Source organism: Pristis pectinata, chromosome 18, assembly GCF_009764475.1.
Source record: "Pristis pectinata isolate sPriPec2 chromosome 18, sPriPec2.1.pri, whole genome shotgun sequence".
Classification (NCBI taxonomy): Eukaryota; Metazoa; Chordata; class Chondrichthyes; order Rhinopristiformes; family Pristidae; genus Pristis; species Pristis pectinata.
In genome coordinates, this window is record NC_067422.1 from 25,003,289 (window position 1) to 25,028,641 (window position 25,353).

At 38.8% G+C, this 25,353-nt stretch overlaps 1 protein-coding gene across 1 annotated transcript in view; it reads left to right on the plus strand.

Moving 5' to 3' along the window:
- Positions 1–25,353, plus strand: part of LOC127580046 (myosin-10-like) — a 123,619-nt gene that overhangs the window by 53,201 nt on the left and 45,065 nt on the right. The window contains 5 exon segments of the mRNA XM_052033192.1: positions 75–177; positions 2,057–2,086; positions 13,002–13,094; positions 23,303–23,366; positions 24,862–24,960. Coding sequence (XP_051889152.1) covers positions 75–177; positions 2,057–2,086; positions 13,002–13,094; positions 23,303–23,366; positions 24,862–24,960 — 389 coding nt within the window.

Below are 25,353 nucleotides of genomic sequence, written 5' to 3' on the forward strand. Positions count from 1 at the left end.
GATGTTTAATGTGACCTTGGGCTGTTTGTTCAACTTTACTGAAGTTAATTGTTTCCTAATTTTTTTTAATATAGAGGAGAATCTGGTGCAGGCAAGACGGAAAATACGAAGAAAGTTATTCAATATCTGGCCCATGTAGCTTCCTCTCACAAAGGACGGAAGGACCACAATATTCCAGTGAGTTAAGTTTTCCATAAAACTCTTTTGACATTAATCCCAGGTAATTGGACAGGTATGCTGGTTACAACATTTTCTGATGCTAATACATTAATGCTGTTGTGGCTTATGATTGAATAATGCAACTAACTGACAATATTGTGTTGCAGAATATTGAATGCAAATGTCTCATTGGTATTCACGATATGGCATATGGATATCTCCTTGCTTACAGCTTTAAGATGGTTCTTGTAATATCTATATGCTGAAATAACCTGTAATGTGAGAATTTGCATTTTAAAGTGCTGTTCTGTTTTGCTTCACGGAATTTTCAAAATGTATTTTTTTCCAGAAAATATGGTGATGACCACTATGAAATGATTTGCAAATCAGGAAAAAAGGGTTATTAGAACCTTGATACAGCATCAATTGTTGCTCCAATTTGAGCACAAAATCCTGGCTATAATGTGAGCTGTAATGAGAGAAAGTGACATTGATAGTGGTGTCATTAGTCATTATTTAGCTTTGGTATTAAACCAAGGCTTTTTCTTTTTGAATCTTTTAATACTGGGAAGTGGGCACTGTGGAATGGTATTTCCACATTTATTCCTCCAATAAATGGGTTTTAAACAGAAAGATTGGCTGGTTATTGTCACATGGTGAAATAATTGCCTTTTGGGTTTCTTGCACTTCAAAAGTACTTCATTATCTTTAAATTTCTTTGCGGCATTATTGTATGTGAAACATACAGTGAACCCAAGTTTATTCTTTGTTTTGTATACTACAGGATATTGGGATTATATAAACCAGTTTATGGTTGCAAATGTTAACACCTTTTGGGGTGCTTGTAATTTTGTGGTCCTCTTTTGAAAATATTTCGTGTTGTGGTGAGCCCCTCTTGTATTAGTTACAAAACATTCCAAAAGATGTTCTCAGCATGGTAAGAGCAGATGTTTTGAAATTGCTATTCCTGCCCCATCTGCAATTTCCACATTGGGCTCATCAGATACCTCAGAAGCCTCAAAACCAATGGACGCAAGTCGTGCTTGATTCTGAGAGTCTGTCTGAGATGAACAAAAATGTCAAGAGCTTTTCCTAATCCCATGCGCACTTCTGCTTCCCAAACTGGCATCACGACTGTTTATCTGTGGAAAAAACTTTCCTACCTAACTTTTTTTAGATGTGTATATACAATATATAATAATCCAAAGGATAAAATACCAGCCAATTCCTTCTTACTATATTTAATCATTCAAGCTGGAAGTATATCCTTCTTGGCATGCTAATTGCTTAACCAAAATAGTCTTCCAGCTATCTTCACTGATCTGGACAAATACCTTCATATGCTGTTAACACTCCACGGGTCAGGCAGGATCTGTGGACAGACCTCTCAGAACTGAAAATATTGTCATTTAACAGGGCCCCAATCTTTCAAGTTGCCACATACCTGTTCCAGATCTCTGCACTTTAACTATGAGAAATATTTTGAGATAGTAGTTCATTATATAGTGCAAATGAATTTAACTTGTTTTCTTTCCAAGATTATTATTGCCTGAAATTTAGTTTTGAAATGCTATTATTGCAGTACAAAACCTAGTACCTGTTATAACAGCCCCTGTCAAGTCAATTCTTAAGTGTTGGATAAAAGGGAGTTTTTTTTTAGTGCAACTCTTCTCGGACTAAAGTACTGTATAAACTCTATTTCATGGTGGTGATCATTTCATAAATTGAGTCCACCAAGATTTTTAATTCCTTGAGCAAAATCTGCTGTCTTGTGCTTCATTGAAATGCTTGCTCTGTAGAAGTTGGAGAGATGTTCCCACCCGTTTTGAAGTTTATGCATATTTGAAGTTTGTGCATATTTCCTAACAATACTATTTAATTTGTTTGCGACAAGCAGCTCGAATCGCCTAAACCAGTGAAGCATCAGGCAAGTGTTGAATGCTGTTCAGTTTAACTATTTGCAGCATGTAATTGACAGCTTTTTTCCAGTTTGATTACATTTATTATTCTGAATCATCTCTGCATGTCTTATCCTTTTGCAATTACACTGAGAACTCTTGAAGGAAGTCAATAGACAACTTTTCACACAACTGTGTCTTAAAATCTGAATTGAACTGATTTGCACGTTATATCAGTTGTAACAATTTTGTAAATGGACCTTTCACTGTTCAGTTTTGCAACTGTTGTTTTGAACAGCATTTCAATGCTACTATGCAGATGACAGTTGAACACCTATGACAAAATGTGTAATTTCCAGCTAAACTGAAGAGTCTCTCCCAAATGTTGATACTTTTCATAGGAGCATTTGTTAGCCTGAAGCTGCTTCACTTGAATTTATCTGTATGACATTTCTAGTAGAAAATGGCATAACTTGGGCCACAATTTATTAATGAAAAGTTATTGGAACATTAGAAGGTTGACTTCTGTGGCACACCAGATTTTCAAAAGCAACTTGTTTGTAAGAAGGGATTTTCATTTCAAAAAAGAATACTGCCTTGAGAGGAAGTTACTGTCTGGCCTTTATATGTGAAATCGTCCTTGACTGTATTGTCTTCCCCAGTGTCTGATCTTTTGATGTCCTGCTCATCTCTAGAAACCTGAGCATCTTATTAGAACTTTGCCCGTATTGTTCAGCTGAAAACAAATTTTACCTGCTTCCCTTAAACTCCATACAATGGGTGGTGATTTGTTCATTCCTTAACCACTCAAAGTTCTTTGCCAACAGAGGAAACTTGCCAGCCACAATTGGCAATAGTTCAAAAAATTGATGTTAAAATGGTTAGTGTGGCATTCCCATTTCTGCAATATAGTGTTATCATGTCCATTTGTTTAACAAGTTTCCAAATTCTTAGATAAATCTCTGGTAGAATCTTTGTAGAATCTCTCTTGGTTGCAATCCAGACTATAGATGCACTTTAAAATCAATCTGTCGCTAAAACTTTAACCAGCTTTTTAATCTTGATTATTCCAGCGCTCTTCAGGCTGGTTTGTCATCATCCATCACCTTTCTATCCCATGAGCCTGATATTATCCAAGGTTTATGCCCACATCCAAGATTCTGCAAAGTTCTGTTTGCCCAATACCTCCAAGCCTTAATGGCTTGCTTTAGTTCTCAGTCCACCAATAACTTTAAAATTCTTACCTCAGTGTCTGAAACATCTTAAATGGCCTTTTCCTGTCCAGTCACTTACTCCTCTCGCCCTATAACCCTCAAGACTTTTGTCCAACTCTGTCTTCTGTGCTATAATGACTCTCATCCCTCCTGTTTTCCTTGACCACCAAGGAAACTCATGAATATCTTGAATTCTTTCATTTTCTTATTGGGCAATCCATAATGGGACATTGTCGTAGTTTAAATTCTTGATATAAATGATCAAGTTACTGATACTGGAAATGTGACCACATAGATGCTGCACTTGTGCATCAGATTTGATAAAATAAAACTAGTTATCCATCACAGGGCATTGGGGGGGGGGGGGGGTAGAAATGGAAAGTGGAAGAGATGAGAATAGGGAGGAAAAAGTCCCATTAATTCAATTTAATGCTGTGTTCTTGAGAGTGTGGGGAATTATGGTTAAGAATGTTGAGCATGTAAAATAAAATATGTTGGGGTTTAAATATAATCTTGTGATTATAGATATTTTGTTCATTGGTTGTTTAAGCCATTTGAAATGCTATATTTTGGGTTTACTTCAATATAACTGACCTACCTAGGGCTAGAGAAACTGAAGATGCTGGAACCTAGATGAGAAAAACAAGATGCTGGAGGGACTCAACAGGTCAGGCAGCATCTGTGGAGAAAACCAGTCAATATTTTGGGTCAGGACCCTTCTTCAGGACAGAAGATAGGAAAAGGGAAAGCCCAATAAATAGGGGGATAAAACAGAGCAGTGATAGGTGGACAAAAAAGGGGAGGTGGGGTGGGCACAAGGTGGTGATAGGTGGATGCAGGTTAAGAGATAGTGATAGGCAGATACAGGGGAGTAGGGAGAGCAGATCCACCAGGGGATGGGTCACAAGTTGGAGGGGAGGAGAGGGAAAGGAGAGAAGCTAGGAAAGGAAAGAAAAGGCAAGGTTATGGAGGGGGGTTGGTTTACTTAAAGTGGGAGAATTTGATGTTCATGCTGTTAGGCTCTAAGGTCCCAAGACAGAAAATGAGGTGCTGCTCTAGTTTGTGTTTGGAATTCTCCTGGCAGTGGAGAAGGCAGAGGACTGTCATATCAGTGATGGAGTGGGAGGGGGAATTGAAGTGACTGGCAAGGGGGAGATGCAGATTGCAGTTATGGATGGAGCATAGGAGGTCTCCTCTATATTGGCAACACCTATGGTCTGTCCATAGCAGTGATCTGCATCTCCCCGTTGCCAGTAACTTCAACTCCCCCTCCCACTCCATCACTGATATGTCAGTCCTCGGCCCCCTCCACTGCCAGGAGAAGTCTAAACACAAACTGGAGGAACAACACCTCATTTTCCAACTTGGGACCTTGCACCGAACGGCATGAACATCGAATTCTCCCACTAAGTAAACCAACACTCCCCCCCCCTCCCAACTTTGCCTTCTCTTTTATTCCCTTTCCTGGCCAATCTCTCTTTCTCCTCACCATTCTTTCCCCTTCTCCTTTCCCTCTCCCCCCCTCCCCTCCCCCCATGCCGCCTGCCTCCGTACCTGTGACCCATCCCCTGGTGGAGCTGCTCTCCCCTCCTCCCCAATACCTGCCTATCACTATCTCTTACCTGCACTTTGTGTCCAGCCTGCTTCCCCTCTTTTGTCCACCTGTCACTGCTCTGTTTTTCCCCCCCTATATATTGGGCTTCCCCTTTTCCTATCTTCTGTCCTGAAGAAGGGTTCTGACCTGAAACATTGACTGTTTTTCTCCAAAGATGCTGCCTGACCTGTTGAGTTTCTCCAGCATCTTATGGTTTTTTTTCTACCTACCTAGGGCTGATCAGGTTCACTTTGGGATTGCATTGCTATATTGAGATGTAAATTTTTAAAAAACAAAATGAAACACTTCTGCCAGAATTTGTAAATTGTGCCTTTGATTTAATTAAATTGCATGTATGTAGTGTAACTTTGCATTCAAAGTTAATGTGCTTCCCGTCTCTGGTACAGATCTAAAGTAGTTTGAGTAAAACTTGTGTTGTCATGTCACTAACATTTTTATTTTGGTATGCTATCTGTTTCTGCCCATTGACTACAGAGTGGAACATCAATGTTGTATGTGAGTAGCATGTAGTTTTAAGTCCATTATTGTGACTGGTAATAATTTCATATTTAATCTCACAATGGGCACAAGAAACAGGATGCTATTGGTTTGTTTGCAACAGATGAGGTATTTTGCCTCTAATTACAACAAGCAAATAGCATCAATTCTTGATTATGTCTTGCCTCTTGCTTTGCATGACTTTACTGCTTTATCTGCTGAAGCCAAAGCAGCCCTGCTCTTTTCCTTCATTACAGAAATGCTGCCCTGTTTCCAAGGTATTTATCAAATGAAAACTCTCTTGTGCTTTGCCCTAAATCATTTGTTTATCCTGTTTTACTCAACATTGAAGGGAATGTAAACACTTAAAAGCTACCATTTTTTAGATTTGAGACATTGCACTTGAGATTATGATCTTTTAAGATACTCAAATGTATCAAGTTTATTATTCTGCATCTTGATTTATCCCCACCAATAGTCTTGGCATTCATCCCTTGGTGCATTTTAATGTAACTATTTAAAATGCTTTCACACGTGTTTGAGGCGTGCAATTTACTTTATAGGGGGCTGGGTTTTTTTCTAGTATTATGTCTTAAATGGCTTTATTGAATACAATCTGAAGCTTATAACAGATTTAGGAATGTGTTTGGGGCTCTAACTATATAATTTCCTTATTTTTTAATGTCTTCTTGTAATTGCAGCCAAGAACCTAATATACCCCACCCTGCAAAACAATAAATGGAAAGTAGTTTTTTGTGCAGTATGTCAGGAACTTTCTTTCAACTTTTGGAAGTTGTTTCTCAACGCCCTTCAAAGCCCTTTCATGTTTGTTAAGAAAGCTGGCTTCTGAAGAATATAAAGAACGGGAATATTTTATTTGCTGTTCAGAAATGTGAATCTGGATGTACTAAATATTTGACCAACAGCAAGCTAAGAGATTACATGTGAAGGACATCTGTTTTCCAATATACCTAGCCTAAATTTTATTCGGAAATTCATCTTCTGCTTTCAAAAGTTGTAGGGTCAGATAGCAGCATTCATTAAATGTGCCAGATTTCTGAGAGGCTAAAGTCTTGTTAAATAATCAGCTGTGCAACTCAGAGAAGCAGTTTTGTTCCACTGCAACTGTTTCTTATCGGAGATTGACTTGAAATGCACATTTCCTCCCTCTTCCCAGATATTTAAACCTTCACCTTGTCTGTATGCAATGAAAAATAAGGAAGATGCAGGCCCATTTATAATATATGGGCTCTAATGAAATCTTTGCAGAAAATATCTGCAGCTTTCAAGATAAGGATTTTCTTCTTTGCCTTAATTGAAATTACTTGCTGAATTTATTGCCCTCTTGTAGTTAAATGAAATACATTTAAAAGCGTGTATATTGTTAAGATTTGTATGTTGGATGTGATATAATCTGAAGGTTGGTACTGCATATTTTTATTTTAGTCTGGTTTAGCAAGTAAAATTGCCATCAGATGGCAGTGAAGCATGGTGGTAATTGCAGTATCAGATATTTATCATGATAATGTTAGGGTAGTTCAACTGATGCAAGGTGACTTTTTTGTTTGAAGATCAGATTGAGGCTTCAGATCCAGACATGGACAAACTGGTTTGAAACTTGTTTGAGATTTTAAAATGAGTGAGGAAAGGTCAAGTGAAATTACAACTGTTAGTAGGACATTTGTAACTTCAGTGAAACTAAATGCAGAATTTCAGGAGATCATTGTGTATCAGTTGAATGCATAGTATGTAACCCCAGTTGTTATGTCACTTAACATACTCAAACTTGCTTTTGTCACTGAAGATGTGACCTCTTTTAACCACTGCTTAATTGCTCCAACGAGGAGCATTTGAGTGAGAAAAACATGCGAGTTGATATTAGTCAGAGTTCAAGCAATAATCTTGCTTCCTGTCCATGGCATTTTCAGGCTACTGGGAATGTTGTTGACATCACCCATGCTGAGATCAGCAACTCTGTCCAGACCTGAAAATCGGCCTGAGAGCTTCCTGGTGTGAAGGGTCTCAATGTCCCCTGTTCTTCTGCTGCCAAACAGCCAGGAAAATCTTAAACTTAATCTGATTATCCAGTTATTTGTGTTGGTGTTTACATATAGGCTGACATGGCTGTAAGTACAGAAAATGCTGGAAATACTAACAAGTCAGGCAGCATGTGTGGAGACAAAAATGGAGTTGATATTTTCATCTCTGAAATCACACCTGAAATATGAACTTTTTTTCTCTCCACACATGCTGCCTGACCTGTTAAGCAGTTTAACATTTTTTGTTGGGGTTTTTTATTATTGCTTTTAGCTAATGTGCTAATCCTGGACAAAATTTTACTTTGTGGGACTATTTGATGTAAATTAAAAATTGTTGCTGAAAAATTAAATCATCCTAGGAAATGTGCAGATTGCTGGTTCATTTATTTTTTTAAAAAGAAACACAGTACAATAGGTAGCCATACAAAGTTGTTTTGAATTTCCCTTCCATTGCTAATACCAGGAGGGGATTTGTGTACTGAGATTTTTCAGGATGTGAGTTTTCAAAAAAGCTTAACGATGCTCAATCAAACTGTTTTAAATTAATTCACATTTTAATGGATTGTCAAATAGGGAATGTTACCATCCATTAAACTTTGAATTCATTTAAAATGGTTTGATGACAAATGTGTGAAGTCGACAGAAGATGATTTGCAACAGCAATTTTTGCATTACACCAAGTCTACAAGGGATAAAGGCATGGACTTCCAGCGTATAACAAAATTGCAGATTCCACGAGGGCCCTTCATACTCAATGCACTCCTACTATTGATTGTAGTGATAAGTGCAGGTAGTGATTGGTTTTGAAATTATTAGGTGCAGCAACGTAAGCCAAGACTGTGCTCTATTCAAACCATTCACAGCAGAAACTCAACTGACACGGGTGGTCTGGAAATGGATCACTAATTAAACAGACGGTGGTTGATAGGTACTTCAGTGTGTACATATATGTAGATGCATTTTGTTAGGGAAAGTCTTGAGGTATGGCCTGGAGCTGACCTTGCATGAGTGTGGATCTGCAAATAGAAAATCAGCAGACAATGAAGGCTGTGTATAGGTGTTTTTCAATGAATTGAAAGCCATGGTTTTGTTCTTGGTGGGGTTGGTTGAAGTTTTTGATCTGGTTTAATGAACTGATGGTGTATTGGCATGAATGAGGGAAAAATTGCATTAAGAACAATCAAAACACGTAGTATGATCTGGTCAGAGAGCTGCACGAGTCTGTTCTGCTTTTCAATGACTGGCTGATCTGATCTGGACTTCAGTTCCACTTTCCTGCCTGATCCCTGTGATTTGTCTGGTCCAAAGATCTGTCTTGAATATATTTAATGGCTCCATCTACAGAATTCCATTGGTTTGTCACTGTTTGAAAGAAGTAACTCTTCCTGCTCCTCATTCTTAAATGGGTGGTCACTCATACTCATTTAATGTAACAAATTCTTTTGCTGCTTCATTGGCTGTAGTATGGATCTATTGGTTGCAGGGAAATCAGTGAATTGCTATTCCAGTATTCTAGTTGATGATAAGATACAATTGGGAAAGCTAAATTTGAAATATAAACAGAATTTTTTGGGGTGAAAAGTAGATTCTGAAATCTTGTTTATTCCAACCAATTACATTTAACTGGTCTTTGGTCAAAGGATGCCTAGTGCACCAACCAGCAACTATCAGCTTGGCTATCCATAAACAATTGAGACCAGAAAAGGAGATTAATAAATTGAAAATTCCACAGATAAATGTGTAATATCGATAATCTGCACGTGATACAATTTTGGAAGCTGCAAGTAGCAATTTTCTATTATAAACAAAAGGAGAATGTAATATTTTTAACATGAGCTCTGAGCTGTGCTGTCATTTGGATGTTAATAATATTTCTTTCGGAATACCAATTTGCATATTAAGTGATTACATGAGAAATATTTTATCTGATGAAGGTGCAATTGATAATTCTGGAAGATGCCCTTTGGCCCATCACATCTATGCTGACCATCATGTCAATTGACACTGATCCCATTTAGAACAATACAGCACAGTACGGGCTCTTCGGCACACAATGTTGTGTCGACCTATATAAACCTACTCTATGATCAATCTAACCCTTCCCTCCTACACAGCTCATAACTTCCAGTTTTCTTACATCCGTGTGCCTATCTAAGAGTCTTTTTTTAAATGTACCTATTGTATCAGCCTCTACCACCACCCCCAGAAGTGCATTTCAGGCACCCACCACTCTCTATGGTTTTTAAAAAAAAATGTAACTACCTCTGGCATTCTTCCTCCCCCCACACTTTCCTCCACTGATCTTAAGCTGGTGTCCTCTGGTATTGGCCATTGCCGCCCTGGGGGAAAGGTGTTGCCTGCATTAATTCCATATCTCTCTCTGCCCTGGTCATTCAAGTTTCTGTTCAGATGCCTCTTAGAAGTTATTACTGCTGCTGGCAGCTCATTCCAGATATCAACTATTTTCTGTGAAGATTTACCCCTCTGGTCACCTTTAAGTCACCACCTCCCCTTGAACCTATCCCCTCTAGTTTTAGGCATCCTTGCCGTTTTGGAATTATCAATCAAGTGTTCAGCAGTGTTGAACTGAAGCCAATTAGAGGTTACAGTTCTAAGCATTAAACATATTGCTATTTGTGAAGATGAGCTAATATTTCCAGACTAGAAGGTAAGGCAGTAGCAGTGAATGCAGTAGCAGGGAAATCACAATTAGCTTTGTTTGAAAGCATATTGAGCAGCTTTTGACTTTCATGTAGCGAGTCAAATGCTTTCTACTAATCTTAACTTTGTGCAGAAGGTATGGATATTAGAACTCTATAGGTTTGCAATTTTATGTAACTGCTTAGAGTTCAACATGGTGCTCCTCATTGTTGCTTCCCAGTGGGGAGGGGAAGGGTGTATATTACATGAAAATCAAACTGCGGATGCTGGAAATCTCAAACAAAAACAGAAAATGCTGGATATTAGCAAGTTGGGCCACATCTATGGGCAGAGAACCAGAATTGGCCTTTCAGGCGAGGGACCCTTCATCAGAACTGAAAAGGAGACACAAGTTTGTAAAGCTGCCGGGAGGGTGGGGAAGAGGGATGCCTTTGATAGGGTAAAATCAGGGAGACCATGGAGATTGGAAGGAATTGGAATTGGTTTATTATTGTCACTTGTACAGAGGTACACTGAAAAACTTGTCTTGCATACCATTCATACAGATCAGTTCATTACACAGTGCATTGAAGTAGTCCAAGGTAAAACGATACATAATGCAGAATAAAATGTAACAGGGTAGAAACAAGGATATCAAGTTGATGAATGAATGGGAGCAGTTAGAGAATGGGGACATGGACCGAAGAATGTGGGTTATGAAATACAGAGCGGGAAGACATGCCCAGCAGCTCAGGCATGTCCTCCACTCCCAGAGAGAGTGAAAGGAAGGGGGGCGGGGGGGAAAGAAACAGCTGAGCTAATATTACAAATGGATGACTGATGCAGACAGATCAAGTTCCCTGAAGTTAAGAATTCTAGAATATTGCAAAGTGCCCAGACAGGAGATGAGGTGCTGTTCCTCAAGCTTGCATTGGGCCTCACTGACAGTATAGGTGGCCACAGACTGACAGATCAGAGTGGGATGGGGATTTAGAGAGGCAGGCAACAGGAAGCTCGGGCAACTCCTATGGACTGAATGCAGGTGCTTTGCACAGCCATTGCCCAATCTGCGTTTGGTTTCTCCAATCTAGAGAAGACTACATTGAATGCTGAATGTTGTACACTAGATTGAAAGAAGTGCAAGTGAACTGCTGCTTCAACTGGAAGGCTGTTTGTGTCTCTGGATGCGGGGAATGGAAGAGGTGAAAGAACAATTGTTTCATGGCCTGCAGTTCCAAGGGAAAGTGTTGTACGAAGGCGGATGGTTGGTGGGAACAGAAGAATATACAAGGAAGTCATGCAGGGAGAGGTCCTGTGACATCCTGAAGGGGGAGGAGAGGGGTAGATGTATCTGCTGGTGAAATCTCTTTTGAAGATGGCTGAAATGGTAGAAACTGATTTGCTGAATACAGAGGCTGGTGGGGTGGGAGGTGAGGACCAGGAGAACTCTTATCATTGTTCTGTCCCAGAGGAGAGGTGAGAGCAGAGGCATGCAAAATAGATGATGTGGTCAGGGCTTTGTTAACAGTGGTAGAGGGGAAGCTGTGGTTCAGAATGGAAGACATTTCCGAGGCCCTTGTATGGAAAATCTCATCATTGGACCAAATACTACAGATGGAGGAACTGAGAGAATGTTATAAAGCCCTTACAGGAGGTAGGATGGGACGAAGTTGTTGAGATAGCTGTGGGAGTCGGTAGGCTTGTGATGGATGTTAGTAGCTAGACTGTCTTCTGAGAGGGAGACAGATATCCAGAAAAGCAAGAGTCAGCAGTTGACCATGTGAAGGTGAGGGCAGGGTGGGAATTGCCAACAAAAGTAATGAAATGAGTTCTGCAGGAGGCAATACCAAAGCAGTTATTGATGACTGGATCATAGATGGTCATCAAGGTGTTTATCACTATTACTTATATGCACAGAGTACTTGAACTATCTTGAGTACATGGCAAATAATGCAATGGGCATGCACTCTGTCTGCAACAATAACTGGTTGTGACAGAATAGCCTTTAAAATTTTTGAATGCTGCTTTGAACTGGGGACTTAACCAGTGCATAACTTCAGCTCTGCTAATTAATCTCTTGAATAAACTTGGTTATTAAACAAGTGCGAAAATGTCCAGAAATCAAATGAGAGGTGGCAAAGGTGATGACTTGGACTTAAATGGTCCTTAAAATATAGCTTCGATGGCAGTCGATGAAAATGTGCTCATCTTCAGTAAAGATATTTCTGTGACTATTTCCCTCGTGATTTAATTTGCTTTCAATGCTCCAGGTTTGAGCTACATGCAACACTGATCAGTTTATAATCCAAGTCAAAAGCAATTGTATTCTATCCAATTTAATATTACTCCCCACTGAAACCACTACTTTGAACTTGCTCTTTGGATATACAAGTGTCGGAGGATTTTCTGTGAACTACAGAAGTAGGAAGAGCTTGGATCAGTGTTTCAATTCACAAGCGAATCTGTGGTGTTGGCATTGTGGCTTGTGAAATAATAAAACCATGGAATAAGTTTCAACAGTTCAAAACGATGCAGTACAATCTGTATGTAATCAGAAAAGAAACTTTACCAGATCTAAGTCTTCCATCGATTTGTTAAATGCTGTACCAATTGCATAGTGGAAGCAGTGCAGTGCAAGTATCTTGTTTCTCCAGTTTAAGAAAAAAACTTAATCCATTCTTTTGGCATTCACATCTGACTTGTGTGGATATTTGAACAGCTTCACTTTTCCTGGCTAGAATGCAGTTGCTTTCAGTAACATTATCTTGATTGCTTCTGCATGTTGCTTCTATCAGGTGCTAGTCTCAACCATTCTTGATTATATTAAAAAGCCTAAAAAATTACAAAGTCTGTGTCTCACTAATTTTGTTGATGTGCAGAAATTGGGGCCGCCATGGTGGTATCGCTTTAGTAATTTTTGATTGTTGTAAACACTCTTATTTGTCTTTTTTTTTAAAAGGGAGAACTGGAACGGCAGCTTCTGCAAGCAAACCCTATACTAGAATCATTTGGCAATGCCAAAACTGTGAAAAATGACAACTCTTCACGCTTTGTAAGTAAACTAGGTCAAGTTTTGAGGGTGACATACTTTTCATAACTACCAATGCTCTAAAATATATTGTGTACATTTTGGTTCCAGTCCAGTTCCAGATTTAGCTCTAACCATTCAGATTGATGTATTGGCTCAGTGCTGAGAGAGTACTGAGTTTTGAGAGGGTCAGATAGAAAGTGTGTAGCATACAATGAGAAATGGGAGAGCTAACTATTTTAGGATCTGTCCTCCACCCAAATTGATCAAAACAAATCATTGGGGCTTTCATTATCACTCAAACTTTTTGCTGTTTACAGACTTATAGCCACGTTGAGCTGTAAACTATCATTTTCTCAACTAATGAGCTGCAAATGTCTTAAGTTATCGTCTGTCTAGCTGGGTGTCTGTTTGAGGCGGGGGATAGACAGATTTTCTTTTTTTCCTCAAATTCCCTTTTCTGAATGTGGATAAAAATTCATCAATTGGCCTAGAGGTGCAACTGAGAATTTTATTTCCTTCTGTATTGATAATGTTTTACCAAATATTATTATTTTGATAGTTGGTAAATGTAGGCCATAAGGCATTGTGTAATGTTGTATTTAATAATGGAATATACTGTCATATTTGTATACTAGCTTTTAAAGAGTATTAAGCTACTTTATGAAGTATTAATGAATGATATTGTACACTAAGCCACAGAATGCAAGGCCAAAAGGCCACATTTGTAGGTTTTAAAGAGCATCTTAAATGTGGAAAGAAGGTTAAAGATAAATTCCAAAGTATTACTGCCTTAGCTAAAATCACAGGTGTCAGTAGTAGTGAAAATTTGGGTCAGGATTGAAAGAGCACTATTGTTTAGGCTTTCAAATTTAGTTGTGGTACTTGGCTATATTTTGGTAAAATAAAAGCAGTGAGTTGTCAAAGAATTTAGCTTGGCATTTATTCTTAAATATGAAAAGCAAGTTGAATCCATGTGACTGTTCCTGCAACAAAGAAAACAGTATTGCTATTTTATCTTGTATAGCTCAAAGTTTTACATTGGTTATTTGTCAAAATTTGACTTTGCCGTGGGCACTCCCCTAATTGCTCTTGCATGTTTGCTGTTTACCTAATAGGACTAATGATTATAAAACACTATTCAAGAACACTGGAAGCCTTGATGTCACTTAATGATGCCACAACCTGCATCTTTATGTGTGTGTGGTATATATATTTCTACTGGGGAAATGGTGAAATAACTTTTAAGCTTTAACTTTTCAGAAGTAAATCCATTTCAGAAAACAATAGGCATCATTACTGCATTTTTGCTCTTGACTGGCCTTTGGTTAATAATTTAGGATTTCTCCATAGCCAGAGGCAAGAATAATTCCATTCAAGTAAAAGTGTTCCCCTTCCAGTTGGACTCTTGACCTATACTATTCTATCAACTGAATCACATTCAATTTGGGGGATTTTCTTTAAGCTGTTGGAGGAAGGGTAAGGCTGCAGTTGACCAGGTGATCACATAGCTAATCTTTTTTGTGCCCATTATCAAAATTCATCTTGAATTCTGATATTTTTTGGGCTTTAGTTACCCATGCAATTTTGAAATGAAATCAATGTCCTTTGGCCAAATATGGCTTTGTGGGGGGGGGGGGGGTGGCGGGAGCTTGCTTTGTGGTGGAAAGCAAGTTCCTGGCTCAATTTGTTTCCTTGAATATAAACTAAGGTGCATTTTCATAACTAGGGATAATTCAGGCAACTATCATCACACTGCTCTTGTATCTATTGAACAGCTTTGGGCAGTATGATTGAGAGACCAGGACATAACTTTAGTGCTGTATTGACTGCAGTTGGGATAAGACTTCAACTCACATATTGTCATGACTATCTAATCTGGCTTTTTGAATCGGAGAAAGAAAATTTATTTTTTAAATAAACTTCATTTTTGTGCCATTTTAAGTTGCACACCACATTATTCTAGTAGGATTTTAGATATTGGGTGTTAAAGGGAAATAACTGTGGATGAAAAACAAAATAACCTTAGCACAATAAGGCTAGCAGTTATAGATCACTGTTTAGTTGTGATATTTTTAGACATAGACAAGTAATTTCAAAATGGATTATTAAATTTAGTATGCAATGCTCTAACTATTTGCAAGAATCATATGCTCTGTATACCTAAATGATAAAGTGCCAGTGAAGGTTGAAATGTACATTAGATTTTAGTTTTGTGGATGAGCCAACAATATCTTTGCGTACAACTTTAGGGAGCAAATCCATGCCTGGCAATTGTTTTAATCATGTGGTAACATTTGGCTGATAAGCATCAATATGACTAACTTTTTAAACTGAAATTACCAACCTGGATTGCAAAAGCCAAACTTGAATTCATTCAATCTTTGCCATATTTGGAGTTTTGGAATAGAAAAAGGATTTGTTTGCTTAAATGTTTGAGGCTGAAATGCTGATTCCAGAATAATTGGGCCAAGATCTTTAGAAGTGTGAAATGCTAAGAACATTGTAGCCAAAGTTTGAAATATTTGATCCAAACCAGGGCATCTGCAAATTATTTTCATGTTTTCAGACTGTTGTGCTGTGATTCTCAATGTCTTTATTCATAAACCCAGTGGACATCATTGGAGCTTTAGAAGTGGAAAGGCCCATATCTCCAGCCACAACCTCTTGAATATAAAAACTTAAAATATATATAGCAAACAATTGATTATCAAATGGAGTTGGTAAAATTACCTGAAAAATTTTCAAATATTAAGTGATACTGGGGGGAAGGAAAATTTGAATGACTGGTGACATTTCTTAATGCATTTTCAGTTCCAAAGCTAGATTCCAAACAGTTTATTGCTCTTGAAGTCCAAAATATTTCAAGTGTTAAAAGAAAGATTTGAGGACAGATAAGTAAAATGTTACACTATAGACATGGTTTTCCTTGTTGACTTTTCCAGTCAAGCATCAGTTGTGGCTTTGAGAGACATTCTCCCTAGAGTCCGTTAGTTTGGATTGAAGTTCTATGACTGGGATGAACACAAAAATCTTGTTTCATGCTGCACTGAGAATTTACATCCACCATAGCCAGATACCTCAATCGAGATCACCAAAAACAGATTATCTAGTTATTTTTCATGTTGCTGTGTGTATGCAAGTTTGGTTCATGCTGCCTGCTGGAGTTGGCTGAGCAGAGGATTTGAAATCTGATCTGCATCAGACCTGACCAAGACCATTCTGAACCTAATATGACCTGAAAGTTCTTAAAATTATTTTGGTGCCTGCCATGCACAGTTTAGTCCTGTCAGGAAAACACGAGGCTGCAGATACTGGAATCTTCAGCAACAAACAATCTGCTGGAGGAACTCTGCGGTTTGAGCAGCATCTGTCTGGGGAAAGGAATTGTCGAGTCAAAACCCTGCATCTGTGGAAAGATGATCTGTTAACATCTGAGCCTTTATCAGAAACCCATACAGTCACTTGCCCTTCTAAATCTAGTTTATGGCACTCAGTACTCATTTGTCCATTGCTTTATGGATCACCTTTTTTGTTTTCAGTCTGCAGAAAAACCCTGAGCTTCAAGTTACGTATAGTATACTCTAATTCTCTTCCCCACTCCTACTTCCTGTGTGTGGTCTTCTTCTTCATTCTGGGCACATTACAGCCTATGTTGATTTTGAGTGACCCACTTTCTTGGTTTGTATCAGAACTGTCCAGTTCTGCTGCAGTGTTATCCATCTGTAATATTAATGTGTTTTTTTTCTCTCTGCTGACATAGCCTGGACATTTCCAACACCTGTTTCTTTTGGTTTCAGTTCTCTATCAGCTCTGGCCTGCATTTCACAGCTTTTGCACAGCTTTCTTTCCTACAGCCCTCATTAATACATTGTCCAGATGACTCTGTAAATATTGGAATTATCTGGGCAACCGTTGCCCCTCCCTATCAAAAAAGATTTCCGTTGGCCTAACCACCCCCTCCTACCATCTCTGCAACTTTAACTTGCTTGCTTATTCTTTCCAGTCTGAATGGTTAACTGTTTCCATGAGTACTGTCAGTACACTTGTTCTGTATATTTATTTTATTTCTCTTTTTATTGTTGAGCTTTCCTTCTTTCCTACCTTTTTGCTGGGTGTCCAATTCCTACCATCCTGTCTTTTCATTGACGATAATAGTGGGGTCCACAGTGGTCAGTGCTCCTGCCTCGCAGTTCCAAGGACCCAGGTTCAATCCTAACTTTGTAGAGTTTGCATGTTCTCTCCAACTGCATGGGTTTCTCCAAGGTACTCTGGTTTCCTTGCATGTGCAAGTGACGGTAGCCGACTAACCGACCCACCATTCAAGGTGTGGGTTTGTAGGCTAATTAGTCTTGTAACTTGCCCCTCATAGGAAGAGTGACAGGGCTGGTGGGTGGGGAGGGGAAGCTAGCTGATAGGAATGTGAGATAAACAAAAGGATGAATGTAGGATTAACATAGACAGATATTTGGTATGGATGTGGTGAGCCCAAGAGCCCGTTGCTTTGCTGTACAAATCCAACATTCTCTATGAATAGGTTCCTTGTCCTATTTTGTACAAATTAAATTTTGTTCAATGATGTAAAACTGTTTCTTAAGGATCCAACAAAGTTGGAAGTTGCTTCATAAGCCAATTATATGCTGGCAGCAGGATCTTTAAATGTAGAAGAGAACCTTCTGTGAGAAGACTTAATTCAATCTTCTAACTAACAATTACATCTTCTGTAAGAGATTTTGGAAATGTACCTTAAAAGTACAGGAGTGAATTAACCATTTATAAATAATAAATTAGCGTCGGATTTCCATTGTATAAGATGCTTATCAGTAGCTGATTGAGATGTCATTGTTTAAGACCTCATGTACCTATTATTGACATCTTTGTTTTAAAACCAAATTATAGAGCATAAAAGAGTGGAGTTATTCAGCTGTGGAGAAAATGCATGTTCGAATTAAAATAAAACCTCTGGCCTTAACCCTTCAGTTCTTGCATTTACTATGCAAGTTTCATTTTGTAGCTTGAACAAAGAATTTCAGTTATAAACTTGTGCTGGGAGTGCAAAACTGTGTATAATAAATTGGATGTTCTGCAGTAAACTAGTGCATCATTGGAATATCAAGCGTTAGAACTCCATAGGAATGTTATTCTTGATCATCAGTTGCAGATTATTTAGAACTGATCCAGGTAGAGATATTATTTGAGATTTGTTCTCATTGCTATAAACTAATTTTATTTATAGTTGCCTTCCTGGCATCCACCCAACTACTGTTAGTATCCTGCTAGCTGACAAAGAATAGATACTTAATGTGGTATGGTGATACTTAAATAATTTGTAGGCAATAAATTAAGCTTCACGGGTACTTAGATAACTTCTTAATGGTAATGACTCAAGTGTAGTGAGTGTTAAAATAAATGTGACCACAGCTGTCTTATGTTCCCAGTTCCCTTAACAATCATATTCTTAGCCAACTATGAGATTTGTCAGTAGGAATTTCAACGCTTGGTCTTGAGAGGCAAGCAAAAATCTTATTCTTTCACAAATCTTTAGCTGTGGGCTTGGTAATGATAACCAGATGGAGTAGAGCTGCTTGCGTAAAGGGTACTTCACCTCCACCTTCATCCAGCATAGCACATTTATATCCTTGTATTCACAATACTTTCTCATGCAGAAGCCGTAAATTAAGACTCAAATGATTGTGCATTATTTCAAAGGTCTAATGCACTTTCCAGCCAGAAAGAATAACAAAATATTTGAGGATAGATGAAGTATTTGGAACACCAAGTATGCTGGAGGTGGACTGCTTCAGCTTTCTGTGAAACCCAATACTGAAAAGCAAGTTCAGATTCAGCTGCTTAATCTGATGCTCAAGTGGTAACGTCAATGGAATCGATTCCTCTGAATGGGGCTCCTCCTGATATTGGTCATGAAAGTAGAAGTTTAAAACATACTGAATGGAAAGATGTTTTTAACACCAACTTCCTACTGAAACTAGAGCAAGCAGATAAATGTCCAGTTAACTTAAAACCCTGGTATATTCCCTATTCCTGGGGTGATATGAAACAAGAGGCTAGAATGGCAAAAATATTAACATGTAGAATACTCTAAGCTTTGTGGCTTGGGTAGACTGTTCTGAAAGTGTGTGTGAAGCAGGAATATTTTCAAAGTTTAAAATGGAATCTTTATGAATAAGCTAAAATCCCTCCTTTTTAAGTGCTGTGGCTTTCTGGCATCATTTGGGATTTTTTTCTTTTAAGCTGTGCTTAAGTGAATGTCTTGTGTAGGTGTTCAGCCATTTACTCCTGGAGTTTGGCTGGATTTCCACTTTTAACTGTTGGTGCATTCTTTCTGAGTGATCTTTACTCATGAATTTACAAGAAAAAAGTGCTAGAAAGGATTATTGAAGAGATGCTTTGTTTTCTTTTTTTCTTTCAAATTAAAAGAATCATCACAACAGTTTGAAACATTATGGCTTGGGCAACTGCAAAGAAATGCTTTTCTACCTAGTGGTGGAATGTGTAGTAAATCAAAGTTTACTAAAATTCAGCCATGAAATTATCAAAATTGGTTTATGCCCAGTTGGTATTCATTCAGCCTTTTAACTTTGTACTTTAAATTCTTCTCCTCTTCTACCCTTCCTCCCCCTTCAATTTTTATTTACTTGCATCCTTGTTCTCTTCCCATCGACCAATCCCCCACTGAGTTTTCTGCTGTACAGCACTCAGTAAAGCATATTCTTTTAAACAGTCTTCTGGGAGCCATCAAAGTTGCTCTTGATTTAAGTTTTTCAGAATGAAAACAATCCAGTTACAGTGGAGCAATATGACTTCAATCCTCCAAGGACTACAAATTAGTAACAGATACATGTTCATATGCTGTGCCGATACGAGTGTTGGCAGTACTTTGTGGAAGAATTTTAAAATGTTATGGTTCACGTAGGAAGTTTAAACTTGTGAAATAGCAATTTGAGCTATTTCTTAATAAAATTCCATAAACCACACAGCTCATCAGTCATGAGTCTTAGACCGTAAGATATAGGAGCAGAATTTGGCCATTTGGCCCATCGAGTCTGCTCTGCCATTCGATCATGGCTGATTTATTTTTCCCTCTCAACCCCATTCTCCTGCCCCCCCCCCCCCCCCCCCCCGTAACCTTTGACGCCCTTACTAATCAAGAGACTCCTCCTCATTTCTATTATAAAGGGACACCCTTGTATTCTGAAGCTGTGCCCTCTGGTCCAAGACCCTCCCACTACTGGAAACATTTTCTCCATGTCCACTCCAGGCCTTTCAATATCCAGTAGGTTTCAATGAGATTTACCCCCCCCCCCCCCATCATCCTTCTAAACTCCAGTGAGTACAGGCCCACAGCCATCAAACGTTAACCCCTTCATTCCTGGGATCATTCTTGTAAACCTCCTCTGGACCCTCCCCAATGACATCAAATCCTTCCTTAGATATGGGGCCCAAAACTGCTCTCAATACTCCAAATGTGGTCTGATCAACACCTTATAAAGCCTCAGCATCACATCCTTGCTCTTATATTCTAGTCTCTCGAAATGAATGCTAACATCGCATTTGCCTTCCTTACAACCCGACTCAACCTGCAAGTTAACCTTTAGGGAATCCTGCACTAGGAATTCCAAGTCCCCTTCAATTTCTGAATTTACTCCCCGTTTAGAAATAGTCTACACCTTTATTCCTTCTACCAAAGTGCATGACCATGCACTTCCCTACGCTGTATTCCATCTGCCACTACTTTGCCCATTCTCCCAACCTATCCCAGTCCTTCTGGAGACTCCCTGCTTCCTCCTATGCTTCTGTGCTTCAACCTAATTTTGTATCATCCGCAAACTTGGTAACAAAGCAATCAATTCCGTCATCCAGATCATTAACACCGACCTCTGCAGATTACCACTAGTCACTGGCAGCCAACCAGAAAAGGCCCCCTTTATTCCCACTCTTTGCCTTCTGCCAGTCAGCCAATCTTCTATCCATGCTGGTACCTTTCCTGTAATACCATGGGCTCCGATCTTGTTTAGCAGTCTTATGTGCAGTACCTTGTCAAAGGACTTCTGAAAATCCAAGTAAACAACATCCACTTACTCTCCTTTGTCCATCCTGCCTTTTACTTGAATTCCAAAAAAGTTGTCAGGCAAGATCTCCCCTTAAGGAAAACGTGCTGACTTTGTCCTAGTTTATCATGTGCTTCCAAGTACCCTGAAACCTCATCCTTAATAATGGACTCTAACATCTTACCAACCATTGAAGTCAGGCTAACTGGCCTATAATTTCCTGTCTTTTGCCTCCCTCCCTTTTTAGAGTAGAGTGACATTTGTGATTTTTCCAGTCCTCTGGAACCATTCCTGACTCTAGTGATTCTTGAAAGATCACCACTAATGCCTCCACAGTCTCTTCAGAACCCTGGGGTGTAGTCCATCCATTCCAGGTGACTTGTCTACCTTCAGACCTTTCAGCTTCCCAAGCACCTTCTCCTTTGTAATAGCAACTACACTCACTTGCAAAATACTTATTCAGTTCATCTGCCATTTCTTTGTTCCCCATTACTACCTCTCCAGTGTCATTTTCCAGCGGTCCGACGTCCACTCTTGCCTCTCTTTTACTCTTTATATATCTGAAAAAACTTCTGGTATCCTCTTTTATATTATTGGCTAGTTTGCCTTCACACTTCATCTTTTCTCCCCTTATTGCTTTTTTAGTTGCCTTCTGTTGGTTTTTAAAAGCTTCCCAATCCTCTAGCTTCCGGCTAATTTTTGCAATATTATATGCCCTCTCTTTTGCTTTTCTTCTGCCTTTGACTTCCCCTGTTAGCCACGGTTGCCTCATCCTCCCTTTGGAATGCTGCTGCTTTGGGATGAAATGATCCTGCATCTTCCGAATTACTCCCACAAATGCCCGCCACTGCGGCTCTACTGTCATCCTTGCTGGGGTTCCCTTCCAATCAACTTTAGCCAGCTCCTCTCTCGTGCCTCTGTAGTTATCTTTAACTCAACTGTAATACCAATTCATCTGATTTTTAGCTTATCCCTCAACTGCAGGGTGAATTCTATCATATTATGATCACTACCCCCTAAGGGTTCCTTTACCTTTAAGGTCCCTAATCAAATCTGGTTCATTGCACAACACCAAATCTAGAATTGCTTTTTTCCCAGTGGGCTTGACCACAAGCTGCTCTAAAAAGCAACCTCGTAGGCATTGCACAAATTCCTTCTCTTGGGATCCACTGCCAACCTAATTTTCCCAATCTACTTGCATATTGAAATCCCCCATGACCACCATAACATTGCCCTTCTTGCATGCCTTTTCTATCTCTTGTTATAATTTGTACCCCACATCCTGGCTACTATTTGGAGGCCTGTATATAACACCTATTGGGGTCTTTTTACCCTTGCAGTTCCCTAACTCTAACCATAAACATTCTACATCTTCTGATCTTGTGTCACTTCTTGCCAAGGAATCGATTTCATTTCTTTTAAACCAACAGAGCCACCCCACCCCCTCTGCCCACCTGCCTGTCTTTTCGATGGGATGTGTATCCTTGGATGTTTAGCGCCCAGCTGTGATCTTCTTTCAGCCACGACTCTGATGCCCACAGCATCATACCTGCCAACTTCTAACTGCGCTACAAACTCATCTACCTTATTTTACATACTGCACGCATTCAAGTATAATTCCTTCACCGGTGTTGTGTCACTGATTTGAATTCAAAAATGATATTTTAATTGCTGTTAATGGAATCACAATAGAGTAAGATAAATTCTGACCCATAGTGATAAACTTTAACAAGGGGAAGTGGTGGGGAGGTAATGAATTTGATAGACTTAGAGTTGAGCCTAACTTTTTGCCATCAACTTCCATCTTCTTTTGACGAAGGATTGCTCAGTTCTGCAGTTCACTCATCCCATTCGGCACTCGCATTTGTGCATGATCTTCACTTGTCAATTTTTATTAATAGACAGTACATATTCCTAGATTTCAGTGAGGTAATACAAGTATTTGTCAGAGGTATTTGATCCCCTTGTTGGCTTTACTTGGGTATTTGAAGTTTTCTAATAAGTGTTTAATTTTGGAATCTTCAAAAATGAACGTGACTTCTGTACATATAAAAAAAATCTGATTATATATGCACTTCCCCTTAAGTTTGGGGCAAATTCTATTACATTGACAGAAATATTAAGACCATATGACTTTGATAAAATGCTCCTTCTCTCTTGCAGGGAAAGTTCATCCGAATCAATTTTGATGTCACTGGCTATATTGTGGGGGCCAACATTGAGACCTGTATCCTCTTCACTGCTGCGTTTTAGAGAGGGTGGTGGCAATAGTGTGCTGAGGTGGTACATAAAATAACCTGAGCTTATGCCTGTATTTGTGTAAGAAGTGTTCAGCACTGTGATTTTTCACAGTAGCAAACTGTATTTGAATATGGTGGTGTGAGGGGAGAAAAAATTTTAAATGAGTGCAACTTTGGTATACCTTCACTTTGAAATCGGATGACCATGTTAACTCAGCAGCCATTTCATCCTTGCTCTATCTGAAACCCTAACAGCAAAAGAGGAAAGGGAAATTGCAACTTGTTGTAAAAGATTATTCTTCCATTTGGTTTATAGAGTATAAAAGCAGGAGGGTTATCATAAAGCCATTTACTACTGTTTTAGATCCCAGTGGAATATTATGGTCAATTCTGTGCACCATTGATTAGGAAAGATGTGGAGTCACTAGACATTGCAGAGATGTGCCAGAATAATTCATGGAATGTGAGAATTCTGTAATATGGAGAAGCTCAACTGGTTTTCCTCAAGAGAAAAGATTAAAGGAAGATGTAATGTGTTCAAAATCGGGGTCATAGAGTAAATTTGAAACGGTTTCCATTGGCAGAAGGGTTGATAACCAGATGATGCAAAATTAAGGGTGACTTTGAAAAGAACCAAAAGAACAAATGAGGGGAAAATAAAATTTATACAGCAAATTAAGTTCTGGAATGCACTACTGTAAGGATGGTTGGAGCAGACTCAAAAAATCCTTAAATGCAAGTTGAGTTCTGTTGCTTTAGTTAAATCTTTGGGCAAAATTGGCTTGTGGGATCCCATTCAATATGAAAGACCTTAATTTGTGCTGTGCTTCAAACTTGAATGGAATAATGGTTAAATCTCTATTTTAATTACATTTATTGTATATTTAATGTGCATTTTGGTTTAACTGGTTTTCAGCCATCGGTAGGAAGTTGTGGTTTGGCTTTACACACGGGTATGTCATTAACATCAATAAAGGGTTCCACTGTTCAAAGTAAGTTGTGAAACTATGAAACCATGTAATTCGGTGCGTAGAAACTGTTCAAGCAGAGGAGCCCTGTAATCTTTACCTTTTTAACTAGGACAAACTGGCCAAATAGCTTTGTTAGCAGGTAGATGACAATTTATAATTGCAAATAGTCTTACATGGGTTGGTAAAACTTTTTGGTCTATTAGGCCCAGATTCCTTCCTTGAAAACTTGTGAAGCTCTAAAATCAGCTGCTGTTCCTCATGTCACCATCTCCAAGCAAAACAACTTGGTTATCAGTTTGATTTTGTTAACTAACCTATAAGGTACAAATTTTTATGTTGCCAAATGTTCAACTGTTTCACATTCAGCACTGTTTGAGTAAAGTTTATATTTATTAGGATTTTGTTCACAGCTTAAGTGTAGACTGCTACAGAAATATCTGCATTTTGATTAACTGATCAACATGTTTTAGTAGTTGCAAATCATTTAGTAACTTGACTTGACTTTGTCAAGATCTTCTGGAAAAATCCCGTGCAATACGTCAGGCAAAGGAAGAACGAACGTTCCACATTTTCTATCAACTACTTTGTGGAGCAGGAGAGCATCTTAAATGTAAGTCAGTTCTGTAATAAATCATGTTGAGTGTATTCTCTTTTACCTCCTGCCCCCCCCTCCCCAAAACCACCACCAATTTTCATCCATCACCCACTCACTAGTCTCAAATGTATGAATTCAGCTTGGGTACAGAAGAATTTAAAAAAAACTGCTGCTTTTCTTCATCCCAAGTATGATGGGTTAGAAAATCGAGGTCAGGTATGGTTCAAGAACATAAACCACCATTTCTTTCCAAATTTCATTGGCAGTGAGACATCTGGGATTGATCTTGATTTCATTTAAGGCTTTGGTCTCAGAAGTGGTTGCAAAATACACAAGCTGGAAAGTTTACAGTCTTCGCTAAAATTAGACTTGATGTTATCCATTGTTGATTTGCACAAAATTTCCTGA